This window comes from Hypanus sabinus, chromosome 8 (genome assembly GCF_030144855.1).
Source record: "Hypanus sabinus isolate sHypSab1 chromosome 8, sHypSab1.hap1, whole genome shotgun sequence".
Lineage (NCBI taxonomy): Eukaryota > Metazoa > Chordata > Chondrichthyes > Myliobatiformes > Dasyatidae > Hypanus > Hypanus sabinus.
In genome coordinates, this window is record NC_082713.1 from 151,537,531 (window position 1) to 151,554,337 (window position 16,807).

The 16,807-nt window shown below is 39.7% G+C and overlaps 1 protein-coding gene across 1 annotated transcript in view; it reads right to left on the bottom strand.

The window, feature by feature from the left end:
* dock4 (dedicator of cytokinesis 4) overlaps positions 1 to 16,807 on the bottom strand; it is a 370,374-nt gene that overhangs the window by 282,983 nt on the left and 70,584 nt on the right. Inside the window, exon 2 of the mRNA XM_059978246.1 lies at positions 5,670 to 5,753. Coding sequence (XP_059834229.1) covers positions 5,670 to 5,753 — 84 coding nt within the window. The remainder of the gene's footprint in view (positions 1 to 5,669; positions 5,754 to 16,807) is intronic.

The window sequence follows — 16,807 nt, forward strand, 5'->3', positions numbered from 1 at the left end:
GGGCCATATCCACTACCTTTTGTAGGATTTTCTGTTCAAGGGCATTGGTGTTTCCATACCAGCCTGTGATGCAGCCAGTCAATATACTCTCCTCCACACATCTATAGAAGTTTGTGAAGGTTTTACATGTCATGCTGAATCTTCATAAACTCCTAATGAAGTAAAGGCACTGGCATGCTTTCTTTGTAACTGTACTTGCTTGCTGGACCCAGGACAGATCCTCTAAAATGATAACACTGAGGCACTTAAAGTTACTGACCCTCTCCACCTCTGACCTTCTCATGAGCACTGGCTCATGGACCTCTGGTTTGGTCCTTCTGAAGTTAATAGTTACCTCCTTGGTCTTGCTGACAATGAGTAAGAGGTTGTTATTGTGGCACCACTTAACTAGATTTTCAACCTTCTTCATAAATACTGATTCGTCACCACCTTTGATTTGGTCAACAACAGTGGTGTCGTGAACAAACTTAAATACTGTGTAGCACTGGAGCTTTGCTTAACCTCATAGTCATAAGTATAAAGTGAGTAGAGCAGGGGACTAAGCATATTGCCTCGTGGTGCACCAGTGCTGACAGAGATTATGGTGGTGGTGCCATAGCGAATCGTTTTGAAGGGATGATAGTACTAAATACCGAGCATTCGTCAGTGAGAAGCATCCTGATATATTTATCTTCACCGTCCAGATGTTCCACGGTTGAATGAAGAGCCAATGAAATGGCATCTGCTGTGGTCCTGTTGTGATGGTAGGCAAATCGGAGCAGATCCAAGTTGCTCCTCAGGCGGGAGTTGAAACATTGCATCACCAACTTCTCCAAGCATTTCATCACAGTGAATACAAATGCTACTGGACAATAGTTGAAGCAGGTTACCATGTTCTTCCCAAGCACTGATATAAATTAAGCCTGCTTGAACCAGGTGGGTACATCAGACTGCCGAAGCGAGAGGTTAAAGATACTGGTGAACACTCCAGCCACATAATCAGCACAGGTCTCAAGTCCTTGGCCAGCTACCCCATCTGAGTTAAGTGCTCTTAGCAAAAGTATAACACACGAAAATTTTATACCAGAACGCAGTAATTAAATACAGCTTGCGATGGAAAAAAATAAATGAAAATGAAATAAAATCAGGGACTTGCCAAAGAATTTTCTTACTACATCTTCTAAGGACCTGTCAAGTAATGCACAATGATATCCATACATGTACATGGCATCCACAAGGATGCCTGTCCTGGTTCTTTTTGTTTTGTTCAAAGTAAATTTAAAGTACGTATATGTCACCTTGTGATTCATTTACTTGCAGGCATTTGAAGTACAACACAGAAATACAATGAGAAAAACTACCCTCAAGCAAGGACTGACGAGCAACCAGTGTGCAAAAAGAAACTGTGCAAATTAAAATATATATCAGGAAATAAATAATACTGCGAACATGAATTGTGGAGTCCTTGAAAGTGAGTCCATAGGCTGTGGAATCAGTTCAGAGTTGAGGTCAATGAAGTTATCCACACTGATTCAGGAGCCTGATGGTTGAAGGTTAATAACTGTTCCTGATGCTGGTGGTATGAGACCCAAGGCTCCTGTAGCTTCTTCCCAATGGCACCAGCAAAATGTGCATGAACCGGATGGTGGAGGTCCTTTGTGATGTATGCTGCTTTTTCGTGGCAGTGTGCCTTGTAGAGGTGCTCAACGGTGGGGAGGGTTTTGCCTGTGATGGACTGCTGATGATGGTTGTCGGCCGATTCAGCACCTGGGTGATGATACTTCCAGCCATCTACACACATACTCACAGAGCCTTACATGTGCTTTTTGTGGCTGCCCTTACGGACGACACAAAAGAAGACTATCAAAAAAAAAACTCCATTGGTTCAGATTGCACAAACTCAATCTTCTACCTGTTGATGTATTTCAAGTTGCCCTTTTACTCCCTCATCAAAGATAGGCAAGCAAAACATTCTTCAACCTCTTCTAATAAAACTACTGTCTGTCAAGAGTTGAGCTGTATCAATCACTGGAAACAAGTTTTCAGCTAACTTGGCTCACTGTGAAAAGGCACCTCGTCTCCATACTCTGTCTCTTCCTTCCTACAAGACAACTGAAACAGAAGCTGCAGAAGTTGGAGTAAAAATAACATACACAGACAAACAACACACACAAAGTGCTGGTGGAACACAGCAGGCCAGGCAGCATCTATAAGGAGAAGCACCATCGATGTTTTGGACCGAGACCCTTTGTCAGGGTCCGTGAGGGTCAGGGTTGGCTTCGGTATCCGTTTTCGAGCTTCTCAATTTGGACCTTCTGAGGAACAGTGATGCATACACAGACAAATGCAGTTTGCATTTACAATAAATCAGCACAGTCTAGAACAAGTACTAAAAACATGGAAAAAACAATTTAATTTGTTTAAGATAACATAACCGCATCACACAAGGGGATTTTTAAACACCCTATACCGACCATCTTGCCGGCAAATGTACGCTCTCTGGTGAATAAAATCGATGATCTCAGAGCTCGGGAGCTGAATCAGAGGGACATTATGACTGCGTGTGTCTTTTGTTTCACAGAATCCTTCCATACCGGATGCACCAATTCAGATCAATGGGTTTACTATACACTGTCAGGACAGATCTACAGAGTCTCTCAAAAGTAGAGGTGGAGGAGTATGCCTCATGATCAACTCTTCTTGGTGCACAAATATATCCGTGCTGTCCCAATTCTGCTCACCAGACCTGGAATTTCTAGCAGCTAGGTGCCGTCCTTTTTACCTACCACAGGATTTCTCTGGGGTAATTTTGGTAGCAGTTTACATTCCACCTCAGGCCAATGACAAGCAGGCTTTAGATGATCTGAGCAATGGGATCAACATGCATGAAACAGCGTACCCCACCGCCTTCACCATCGTTTTGGGAGATTTTAACCAGGCCAGAATGAAAAAAAAAATCACTAAACAATTACCATCAACAGATCACTTGCAATACCAGAGGAAACAGCACACTGGACCATTGCCACACCACCATCAAGAATGCTTACCATGCTATTCCACACCCTCACTTCAGGAAGTCTGATCACTGGCTGTACTTCTACTCCCTGAATATATGCAGAGACTGAAGACTGCAGCACCAGTAGTGAGGACCAAGAAGGTATGAACAAGGGAAGCACAGAAGCTCCTACAGGACTGCTTTGAATCAGTGGACTGGACTGTATTCAGGGATTCATCTTCGAACCTGGGTAAGTATGCTGCAGTTGCTACGGACTTCATTAAAACCTGTGTGGATGAGTGTCTGCCTACAAAGTCTTACTGTACATTCCCAAACCAAAAGTAGTGGATGATTCAGGAGGTACGTCATCTGCTGAAGGCTAATCTGTGGCATTCAAGTCTGGTGACCCAGACCTGTACCAGAAAATGGGGTATGATTTCCAGAGGGCTATTTCAAGGGCAAAGAGACAATTTTGAACGAGGTTGGAGGTGACATCTAGACGCATGGCAACTCTGGCAGGTTTTGCAAGGCATTCCTTCTTACAAAGCGAAACCCAATAGTATGAATGGCAGCAATGCTTCACTACCAGATGAACTGAACGCCTTCTATGCCAGCTTTGAAAGGGAGAACACAACTACCACTGTGAGGATCCCTGCAGCACCCGATGACCCTGTGATCTCTTTCTCAGAGGCTAAAGTTAGGCTGTCTTTGAAGAGAATGAACCCTCGCAAGGCAGAAGGTCTCGGAAGTACCTGGTAAAGACTCCGAAAACATGGGCCAACCAATGAGCTGGAGTATTCAAGGATATTTTCAACCTCATTGCTACAGGCAGAAGTTCCCACTTGCTTCAAAAAAAGGCAACAATTATACCAGTGCCTAAGAAGAATAATGTGAGCTGCCTTAATGACTATCTCCCAGTAGCACTCACATCAATAGTGGTGAAATGCTTTGAGAGTTTGGTCATGACTAGACTGAACTCCTGCCTCAGCTACGATAGATCAATGGCAGACACAATCTCAATGGCTCTTCACTCAACCTTATACGACCTGGTCAATACAAACACCTATGTCAGGAAGCTTCATTCCTACAATCCTCATTGAGAATTTGCAGAACCTGGGCCTCTGTACTTCGCTCTACAATTGGATCCTTGACTTCCTAACTGGAAGGCCACAATCTGTGCAGATTGGTGATAACATATCCTCCTCGCTGATGATCAACACTGGTGCACCACAGGAGTGTGTGCTTAGCTCACTGTTCTACTCTCTGTATACACATGACTGTGTAGCTAGGTATAGCTCAAATACCATTTATAAACTTGTTGATGATACAACCAGTCTTGGTAGAATCTCAGATGGTGACGAGAGGGCGTACAGGAGTGAGATATAGCAACAAGTGAAGTGGTGCCACAGCAACAACCTGGCACTCTACGTCAGTAAGATGAAAGAGCTGATTGTGGACTTCATGAAGGTAAGATGAAGGAACACATACCAATCCTCAGAGGGATCAGAAGTAGAGAGAGTGAGCAGTTTCAAGTTCCTGGGTGTCAAGATCTCTGAGGATCTAACCTGGCCCCAACCTATCAATGTAGTTATAAAGAAGGCAAGACAGCAGCTATGCTTCATTAGAAGCTTGAAGAGATTTAGCATGTCAACAAAAACACTCAAACTTCTATAGATATACCGTGGAGAGCATTCTGACAGGCTGCATCACTGTCTGGTATGGAGGGGGGGGGGGGGGTGATACTTCACTGGATCGAAAGAAGCTGCAGAGGGTTGTAAATCTAGTCGGCTCCATCTTGGGTACAAGCCTACAAAGTACCCAGGACATCTTCAGGGAGCGGTGTCTCAGAAAGGCAACACCCATTATTAAGGACCTCTACCACCCAGGGCTTGCACATTTCTCACTGTTACCATCAGGTAGGAGATACAGAAGCCTGAGGGCACACACTCAGCGATTCAGGTACAGCTTCTTCCCCTCTGCCATCCGATTCCTAAGTGGACATTGTAGACTTCAGGATGGACACTAACTCACTTTTTTAAATACACAGTATTTGTTTTTTGCACATTTTTAATCTATTCAATATTCTTATACTGTAATTGATTTACTTATGTTATTATTATTTTATTTATTTTTCTCTTCTATATTATGTACTGCATTGAACTGCTGCTGCTAAGTTAACAGATTTTACGTCACACGCTGGTGATAATAAACCTGATTCTGATTCTGAATAAAATATTATTAACAGGCTGTATTTCTTTTTCTGTTTGCCCAAAACCTGTACAAGTTATTTTAGCAGCATTACAGCTCAGGGAATTTGTTTTAATGCGCTGGTTTATAAAGCATTCAGCTGGAAACTGCCATAGATCCAAATCTGTCTGCACTCACAATCAAATTAATCACCTTCACAAGTTTGACTGCTTGCTTCTGTTCACAGGCCTTTGAGACAACACTTAAAACAGAACTTGCTTTGCAGCTGCAGAGTTAACAGCCTGAAACAGCAACTCTCAACTGCTACTCTGCAATAATTAAGAGCATTACATTATAAATATAAGAAGGAGCTAGGCTTTTGTTCCCTTGTGTCTGCTCTACCAAATATAAAATTACTTGATCAACCCAAATATACAATTAGAATTCACAAGTTTCAATTAAGGATGTTTCAATCCCTTCCATAAATTTGTGCCATTGGCAAACTCACCGTCGCATTTTTCTAATATTTGAACTGTGTCCCCCACTTCCAATGGTAAACCATAAGGGACTGTTCCCCGAAAGCCAGATATTACTGAAAGAGAGAAATATGAACACTATAGTTAAGATGTTGCTCATAATTAAAATGCAAAATATAATAAAAGGACAATTATTTTCCTTACATAGGGCACATTTACAGCATCTTGAGTTGACAAGAAATACAATTTTATATATTTATCATCTTAACCTAAAATTAAATCTCTACATTACTGTGCAAAAGTCTGAGGCACATATATAGAGCTATGTACCTAAGACTGTTGCACAGTAGTATATATTATATATATCTTCCCTGTTACCAAGTCTTCATACAACTAAGCTAATACAAAGCTAAGTATGCTTATTTCTGTTTGCAAACCACCTTCCTATTTTAACAAATATATGTAACTGTGTGACATATATATATGTGCCCAAGACTTTTGCATAGTACTGAACATTTCAATGAGTTTAAATCTGTATTACTGCTGTATCACCAATAAGAAACATGAGAAAAGTCAATGCATGGGGATTTTGGCAAATCTTTGAATGCCTTAATCGGATGACCATTAAAAGCAATGATCCACAAAAAGTATTTTAAACTGTGTAGATTGATATCACAAAGAAAATACCAGCCAAAAATAAAGCTTAAGCACGCTATTTAGCTAATTTACCATTAAAACACAAAAAATGATCATACAAAGTTGGCAGTACAAATTTCAGAAAATACTGTTTATTTTTCTGCCTTATTCATTCAACCAAATGCATATTTTCTGTTATCCTGGGTAGGCTGGAGAACTATCTAGTTCTCAAAATAAAAGCCTTTTTATTGGAAATGTAAACCATACACCACTTCTCCAATGTTGTACTCCACCTCTTGATATAATGAGATGGAGCAACAAGTTAATCCTGCCGTTGTCTGTGAGGAGTTTGTACGTTCTTCCCGTGACTGTATGGGTTTCCTCCAGGTACTCTGGCTTCTTCCCACAGTCCAAAGGTGTTCTGGTTGGTAGGTTAATTGATCATTGTAAATTGTCCCATGAATTGGCCAGGGTTAAATCTGGGGTTGCTAGGTATTGCAGCACAAAGGGCTGGAAGGGCCTAATCCGTGTTGTATCTCAATCAAATCAAACAATCAATAAATAAATGCATCAATGGACTTTAGACCTACCTGTTCATCTCTATGTTTGGGTTTGACAAGACAGCAGTTCTGACCAGGATGCTGAAGAGAATCCAGCATCCAAATTCACACTGCATAGTAAAAGGCCCTTTGGCCAGTGAATCAATGCTGACCAACAAACACATCATGTCTATTTAAGTAAAACGTACCTTAATATTCCCTTCAATTCTAATTCCATCAGTCATCTACACACCAGGGTGAACTTACAATGCCCAATTAACCTATCGACCCATCTTTGGGATTCAGAGCAAGCCCAAGTGGTCACATAAGTCTGAAAACTCCACACTGAGAGCAACAGAGGCCAGGAACTATAGTTAGGCCATTGGCGTTACAAGGCCCACCTCGACCGACTGTATCAAAGACAACCCTAAATTATGTCACACACAGATCTTTTCTTTTGTGGGAATCTTGTTTTCTGAAAACTGTGTTGCCTCACCTGCAGTAATTAAACATGGAAAAACTGAATTTGCTTTTTGGGATACATTTTCATTATAAAATTTGCAACGCAAGTTCAAGTCTTTCTTTCTCCCTCTTGAAGATCATGAAGATGATAATCACTTGTGTAATAAACTGAGCAAAGAGTTAAATAATTACCTAACTTGGCATAGTGTCTAAAGAATGTGGTTATTATTGTCATCGCTATTAAGAGCAAGGAATCGCACCAGCTATGAAGTAACTACCATCACCCTGAAAGGTCTTGGCAGAGTGGAGAATGCAATGGTTACAAGGTCATCTCTCTCAAATGCCCTTGTTTCAAAGAAAACTCTCCACCACAGAAACTACCCACAGCAGCTAATGGGTCCCAGAAGTATTGCAGATGAGCAATTCAAAACTGAACTGCACAATTTATAGAGCTACAGCAGCAATTTATATTTACGAAACTTGTCGTCAGGTTAAGTATGCACACACCAAAAACAATTTAAAATGAATTTCTGGGAGAGAAATTCATTACCCCAATAACATAGTTGCTAAATGCTTTGAACGACTGTACCTATCTGACAAAAGTGCACATATGGTACTGTTAGGCAATAAATTCCAGGACAGGAGACAGCTTGAAGTAAACTGCATTACAATTGGCAATTTTCTGCTGCACCAATGGGTCTGCAATTCAACCTCAAGTATCTTAATTCTTCAGGAAAAGAAAAATTATTCCCAAGTCCTTTTTACACTAAGAATGCAATCGATAGGGCCTTCCTTACATTGGTACATGGAGGGGTGGGTTAGAGTGATAAAGGCCAAGTTTGGAAAATTAGGACTAGCTAGAGGGGCACTATTGTCAGCATGGACTCAGTGGGCTGAAGGGCCGGTGTCTGTGCGGTGTTGTTCTAATGATTATGACTCTACAAAGGCAATATTTTGACACTTAATATTTCACACAAATTAGGATAATTCAATATTTTTTTTTATTATTGTGCTTCTTTTGTGTTGCATTGGACCTGGAGTGACAATTATTTTGTTCTCCTTTATACTTGTATATTGGAATGACATGAAACAATAACTATAAATAGATAAGATAGCTTATATATTACACTCACTCACACTGCTGGTCCAAAAGAATGAAAACATTTCTTCATAAGTACACTTGCTCATTTTGACATTAAATTGAAAACAATTAAATTTGATTCAATTCTTTTAAATACAAAAGAAGATGCCAATTCTGAAACTCAGTCCACTACTGCAAATTCAGAAATAAGATTATCTGCAATTAATATTCCTCAAATTCCTGAAACTACATTTCTGCTGCACACAATGTTATGTACAAAACTGCCACAAAAGTTAGAGAAGCCACATACTTATAGTTAAAAGACTGAAAGACTTTTTTTTTAATTGAAAAGCAAACTTGGGGAGGGCTGGGAACTCAGAGCAAAAGACAAAACAAATATCCTTCATAAAGATCATAAACTAAGGACAGCAAATGCAATGGACTAACAGTGGAAAACTGTATGATGAGGATGGGACGATCTCAAGAAATCAAATGGCTAATTTGAGAAGAGCGCCAATGGAGATTGCTTAGCATTCCAAGAAAGGAACTCCATTTTGTTATGAGATCATGTTGGATAAGGCCATCTAATCAGATGTGATAACTACAGTCTATTCCTTCTCAAACATAAATAGGCTGGATGCTGAGGGCCAATCACTGGGCTTCTCATCCTTTGTCTGCATCAATTTATTATTGAAGTATATGCATGTCACCATGTACAACTACAAGAAAATGAATCTCAGGGTTGCATATGATAACATATGTGCTTCGATAATAAATTTACTTTGAGCTTTGATTGGGATTCAAACAGATAAGAGTAGAAACACTGACTACAAAATCGGTCTCGTAGTAGGTGGAGCTGGGGACAGGGTTTTCCCATCTGAGTTAGTCATTAAAGTCACTTATAAACATTTCTAACATTCTGAGATATTTAAGTACTATTGAAATTGATTCATGGCTTTAAATGTTCAAAAGAAAAAAAATAATTGGAAATACAAAGCAATTAGAAATAATTAAAACATTAAACCAAATCTGATTCAAATCTTTCTCCCTGTACACATGCATAACCTCCCCATTGATAATGATGCAGCCAAGGACATCTTCCGTGTCCGACCCAATATAAGATTCAAATGCCAAGTATTCAGTATATTGCTAGGCACCCTGCAAGAATGGGCCTCAGTGCTCAGGTTAACAGAAACCTGTAGTAGTGCAAGTGCCAAGCTTGGCCCACCCATCGGAACCATCAATAAAATTCAGCAAAGATCCAACCAAATGAAAGAGGCAGTACAGTTTCTACAGAATTACTTACAGAATTTTATTACCTACTTTGGTTATAAAGCCTTTATATCTACAAATTGTAAACAAATTTATTAATACATATATGCAAAGGAATAAGTTTTTAATTTTGCAAAATTTTAATTTGACAAATTAAATACAAACACCAGGGAACTCAATGAATTTTATGGACTTTTGACCTTATAACCTCTTTGTTGCTTACAAAGGATAACAACAAAGAGGTTAAGACGCGAAAGAATAGGACCTATCAAGTGTGACAGTGGGAAAGTGTGTATGAAACTGGAGGAAAGAGCAGAGGTACTTAATGAATACTTTATTTCAGTATTCACTATGGAAAAGGATCTTAGTGATCGTAGTGATGACTTGCAGCAGACTGAAAAGCTCGGGCATGTAGATACTAAGAAAGAGGATGTGCTGGAGCTTTTAGAAAGCATCAAGTTGGATAAGTCATCAGGACTGGATGCGATGTACCCCAGGCTACTGTGGGAGGCGAGGGGGGAGATTGCTGAGCCTCTGCTGATGATCTTTGCATCATCAATGGGGACGGGAGAGGTTCCAGAGGACTGGAGGGTTGCGGATGTTGTTCCTTTATTCAAAAAAGGGAGTAGAGATAGACCAGGAAATTATAGACCAGTGAGTCTTACCTCAGTGGTTGGTAAGTTGATGGAGAAGATCCTGAGAGGCAGGATTTATGAACATTTGGAGAGGTATAATATGATCAGGAGTAGTCAGCATGGCTTTGTCAAGGACAGGTCGTGCCTGAACAACCTGATTGAATCTTTTGAGGATGTGACTAAACACAGTGATGAAGGAAGATGTAGTGTATATGGATCTCAGCAAGGCATTTGATACGGTACCCCTTACTAGGCTTATTGAGAAAGTAAAGAGGCATGGAATCCAAGGGGACATTGCTTTGTGGATCCAGAATTGGTTTGCTCATAGAAGACAAAGAGTGGTTGTAGATGGGTCATATTCTGCATGGAGGTCAGTGACCAGTGGTATGCCTCAGGGATCTGTTCTGGGACCCCTACTCTTCATGAGTTTTATAAATGACCTGGATGAGGAAGTGGAGGGATGGGTTAGTAAGGTTGCTGATGACACAAAGGTTTGAGGTGTTGTGGATAGTGTGGAGGGCTGTCAGAGGTTACAGTGGGACATTGATAGGATGCAAAACTGGGCTGAGAAGTGGCAGATGGAGTTCAACCCTGATAAGTGTGCAGTGGTTCATTTTGGTAGGTCATATCTGATGGCAGAATATAGTATTAATGGTAAGACTCTTGGCAGTGTGGTGGATCAGAGGGAACTTGGGGTCTGAGTCCATAGGACACTCAAAGCAGCTGCTCAGGTTGACTCTGTGGTTAAGAAGGCATACAGTATATTGGCCTTCATCAATCATGGAATTGAATTTAGGAGCCAAGAGGTAATGTTGCAGCTATATAGGACCCTGGTCAGATCCCACTTGGAGTATTGTGCTCAGTTCTGGTCACCTCACTACAGGAAGGATGTGGAAGCCATAGAAAGGGTGCAGAGGAGATTTACAAGGATGTTGCCTGGATTGGGGAGCATGCCTTATGAGAATAGGTTGAGTGAACTCAGCCTTTTCTCCTTGGAGAGACGGAGGATGAGAGGTGACCTGATGGAGGTGTATAAGATGATGAGAGACATTGATCGTGTGGATAGTCAGAGGCTTTTTCCCAGGGCTAAAATGGTTGCCACAAGAGGACACAGGATTAAGGTGCTGGGGAGTGGGTACAGAGAAGATTTCAGGGGTAAGCTTTTTACTCAGAATGGTGAGTGCGTGGAATGGGCAACCAGCAACTGTGGAGGAGGCTTTTAGATAGGTACAAGGAGCTTAGTAAAATTAGTGGGATATAGGCAAGCCTAGCAATTTCTAAGGTAGGGAATGTTCGGCACAACTTTGTGGGCTGAAGGGCCTGTATTGTGCTGTAAGTTTTCTATGTTTCTATGTTTTTGTTATTGTTGTTCACATTGTTCACCTGCACTGCATTTTCTATTTAGTTGTTTGTACTCTTTTCTCATTTTTCAACTCTGTGCAATGATTTGATTGGATGAACAGTACACAAGGCAAGACTTTCCCTTAAGGAAACTATGCTGAATTTGGCCTATGTGCCTCCAAGTACCCCGAAACCACATCCTTAACAATTGACTCTTACTTCTTCCAACCACTGAGATCAGACTATCTGGCCTATAATTTCTTTTCTTCTGCCTCTCTCCCTTCTTGAGAAGTGGAGTGATATTTGAAATTTTTCAGTCCTCTAGAACCATTCCAGAATCTAGTGATTGTTGAAAGATCATTACTGATGTCTCCCCAGACTCTTCAGCAACCCCCTTCTGAACCCTGGGGTGTAGTCCATCTGACCAGGTGACTTGCCCATCTTCAGATCTTTTGTTTCCCAAGCGCCATCTCCCTAGTAATAGCAACCGCTCTCACTTCTGTCTCCAGACACTCTCGAACTTCCAGCATACTGCTAGTGTCTTCCACAGTGAAGATGGATGCAAAATATTTAATCAGTTCACCCACTATTTCCTTGTCTCCCATTACTACCTCTCCAGTGTCATTTTCCAGCGGTCCAGTATCTACTGTATCCTCTCTTTTACAGTCCATACATCCGAAAAAAAGCTTTTGGTTATCCCCTTTGATATTGTTGGGTAGCTTACATTCATATTTCATCTTTCCTTCCCCCGTGGCCTTCTATAAGTTTAAAAAGTTTTCCACTCGTTTTTGCTTTATCATATGCCCTGCTCTTTTGCTTTTATGTTGGCTTTGACTTCCCTTATCTGTCACAGTTGTGCTATCCTGCCTTCAGAATAGCTCTTCATTGGGTTGCAGCTACCCTTTACCTTCTGAATTGTTCCTATAAACTCCAACCATTGCTGCTCTGCAATCATCCCAGCTAGTGCTCCCTTCCATTCAACTTTGGCCATCTTCTCTCACATGCCTCTGTAATTCCCTTTACTCCACTGATACATCTAACTGTAGCTTCTCCTTCTCAAGTTTCAGAGTGAATTCTATCATATCCTCCTCTTAAAGATCACTGGCTCCTAATGATTCCTTTATCTTAAGCTCTCTAATCAAATCTGGTTCATTAGACACAATCCAGAATTCCTATTCTCTGTGGACTCGACCACAGTTTGTAACTCACATCCCGGCTATGGTTCTGAGGCCTGTATATAACTCCCACCAGGGTCTTTTAAACTCTACCTACGAGTCTTCTGTATCTTCTGATCTACGTCACCTCTTTCTAAGAAGTTGATCTAATATTTTTTAAACCAACAGAGTCACACCACCCCCTCTGCCTACCTGTCTGCTCTTTTGAAACAATGTATATCCATGGAGGTTAGCTCCCGACAATGATAGTCTTTGAGTCATGACTCAGTGATGCCCACAAAGTCATACCTGCCAATCTCTAACTGCCCTACAAGAACATCAACCTTATTCCCTATAATGCATGCTTTCAAATAGAACATCTTCAGTACTGTATCCCCTTTTCAGCTTTGTCCCCTCTTTACACTACAACTCATCCCACCAACTGCAATTTTGCTCTATCATCTGCTTGTCCTTCCTGATAGTGGCAGTGCGCAGTGAGACTGCTTGTAAACTAGCAGGCCTACAATCCGGTTCCCCTTCCCCTGCCAAATTAGTTTAAACATTTCCCAACAGCTCTAGCAAACCTACCCGTAACAATATGGGTCTTCTTCAGGTTCAGCTGTAACCCCTCTCCTTTTGGACAGGTCATATTTTCCCCAGAAGAGATCCCAACTTACCGAAGTTCTAAACAAACTATGTTTACACAGAACAGTGGCTACAGCCGTGTAAGGGCAGAGCCTCCACTTTAGAGTCATTGAGTTATTTCATTTACTCAATTCTAACAGTTTTAATGATGGGCAGCATGTACTGCAGCAAACATTAAAAAAATCACCCTTCACAGTATTTCCCAAATTAGTACCAAAAAAAAGAATCAAGTTCACAAGACTCCCCTTAGTTCATCCAAAAATAACAAGCACAAATTGGACATAAATTGTTATTCCGCCATCATTGCCAAATCAAATTTCTGTAAAGTTCTGCCAAAAGTGCCTTCATCACACAGATGTAGTACTTCAAGAAAGTCTGTTAGATTGGTCTAGTCTTTGTGGCCTACATCCAGAAAGTAAAATTTTAAGGAACTGTTGCATATAAATTGCTGCTGGGGATCGGCGTTCCTCCAGCATTTTGTGTATGTTACTCAAGATTTCAATCATTCATCAAATCTCTTGAATCGCATAATAATGACAGGCAAGTTTTAGATAAACAAAACTAGTTTTGAATTGCAGGCTTCTTAGTTGTACCAGAAGATAATTTATTCTATTTCCTGAAAGATACTGATCTACACAAAGACATTTAACTTTCTGATAAATAATGACTGATCTGAATAAGCAGACAAGTTGGATTTGACACCAGAATGTGAAAAGAATGTTCTATCTTACTAAAGATGCTTCTCTCTACCTCTATGCAAAATTCTGTTCCAAGTGTAATCATCACACATACCTGTATATTTAGGTAAAAATTTATTTTTAAAAAATTTGCTCAACTATCAGATGTTTTATTTTATGATAGCCACATATAATTCTTAATACATAATATACATAAATGATCTGGATGATGGGGTGGTAAATTGGATTAGTAAGTATGCCGATGATACTAAGGTAGGAGGTGTTGTGGATAATGAGGTGGGTTTTCAAAGCTTGCAGGGAGATTTATGCCGGTTAGAAGAATGGGCTGAACGTTGGCAGATGGAGTTTAATGCTGAGAAGTATGAGGTTCTACATTTTGGCAGGAATAATCCAAATAGAACATACAGGGTAAATGGTAGGGAATTGAGGAATGCAGAGGAACAGAGAGATCTAGGAATAACAGTGCATAGTTCCCTGAAGGTGGAGGCTCATGTAGATAGGGTGGTGAAGAAGGCGTTTGGAACGCTGGCCTTTATAAATCAAAGCATTGAGTACAGAAGTTGGGATGTAATGTTAAAATTGTACAAGGCATTGGTAAAGCCAAATTCGGAATATTGTGTAGAGTTCTGGTCACCGAATTATAGGAAAGGTATCAATAAATTAGAGAGAGTGCAGAGACGATTTACTAGGATGTTACCTGGGTTTCAGCACTTAAGTTACAGAGAAAGGTTGAACAAGTTAGGTCTCTATTCATTGGAGCGTAGAAGGTTGAGGGGAGACTTGATCGAGGTATTTAAAATTTTGAGAGGGATAGATAGGGTTGACGTGAATAGGCCGTTTCCATTGAGAGTAGGGGAGATTCAAACGAGAGGACATGATTCGAGAGTTAGGGGGCAGAAGTTTAAGGGAAACACGAGGGGGTATTTCTTTACTCAGAGAGTGATAGCTGTGTGGAATGAGCTTCCTGTAGAAGTAGTAGAGGCCAGTTCAGTTGTGTCATTTAAGGTAAAATTGGATAGGTATATGGACAGGAAAGGAGTGGAGGGTTATGGGCTGAGTGCGGGTAGGTGGGACTAGGTGAGATTAAGAGTTCGGCACGGACTAGGAGGGCTGAGATGGCCTGTTTCTGTGCTGTGATTGTATATGGTTATAATGCTTGAATTTTCTTAAATATTATCATTGTGATACAACTCAGTAGTTGATTACAATATTAACCAATGAATGTGCTAAGACATTAGCAAAGGAATGCAATATCAAGAACAACAATCATTTCATTATTTAATCTCAAGAATACTGACATTTTCAAAGGACCTATATATTTAATCCTATCTTTTGTAAGTATGGGAGTCAAATTTTCAAAAATATATCATATTCATTTCTTAAATTATACATAATTTTTTCAAATGGAATACAACTATGTATTTCATTATTCCAACGATCCATAATTAAATATAAATCAGATTTCCAACTAACTGCAATAACGTTTTTGGCTACTGCCAATGCAATTTTTATAATTTTTTTCTGATACTTGTTCAATTTAAATTTAATTATAGTAATTGGGGAAAGTAAAAAATAAATATCAAAATTATTTTGAACTCCATGGAGCATGTGGGGATCCACCGATATTCAGGCAATCTTTCTCTTCTTTCTTTTTCTTTTCTTTAGATAAGGGTTAAGGGGGGGAGGATTAAGGGGGGGGAGGGTTAATATTATCTTTCTCACTATTTTACTATCACATTTATTCTTTGTAATTTCTAAAATTTAATAAATAAAAAAATACTGACATTATAGATAAAAACTAACAAGAGATTATGGATATGAACTAATGGAAGATCAACACAAGAAAAATGAAATAGGTATGCACTCTGACAAATGGGGAACTAGAAAGAGGAAATTATGTTTTACAAAAGTTAAATGATATTGCAAACATTATTTGAATTGATATCCACATCACAGTACTTCCCAAGATCTGACATGTTATCTATCACTTGGTCTTCTCCCAAATCTTACTTTTTTGAAGATTTAAAAGCTGGCAGTACAATAATTCCTCAATTTAACGCTGAAACGTGGTCCAAAAGTTTTAAAGTTATGGTGAAATTACCATACCCTGTTAAATAAACATTTGAAACAATAAATAATTTTTTAAAGTATTGATATATATATATATATACATTATTTTTTATTTCTACTTACACTCACATGAGTGGTAACCTACTCAGCTACAAGCCTTCACCACTGAAAACAATAAAAGTAAACATTCCCTTTTTCTCCTTCCCACTTCAATGTGCAAGGTCAATGCTTCTTGCACATCTGTCTGGTAGCTGACAGCATGGGTGAACCTTCTGTCACCAACCAGCTGGCACCTAAACAAATTATTGCTCTGACCCTGAAGAATACCCAATTGCTTCAATACAATATTACTCCTTTAAGCTCCCTTTTTGAATTGTGGCAAGATATTTCCAAAGTACAAAGGCATAATTGTATGCCAGTTTAGCAATATACATGTCTCAAGCAAGGTATAATACTTAAATTTTTTTAAGAACATTGTCTCAAATAGCAGATGACTTAATTTAGTCCGCAATACATACACCACGTGTTCTGGATTTTGTAAACTTCTTAAAAGAATCATGCTTTCTAAACTCTATGTTTCTGATATGTATATACTTCAACTGTAGATTACTACAAAAAACCCTCATCATTATCCTCA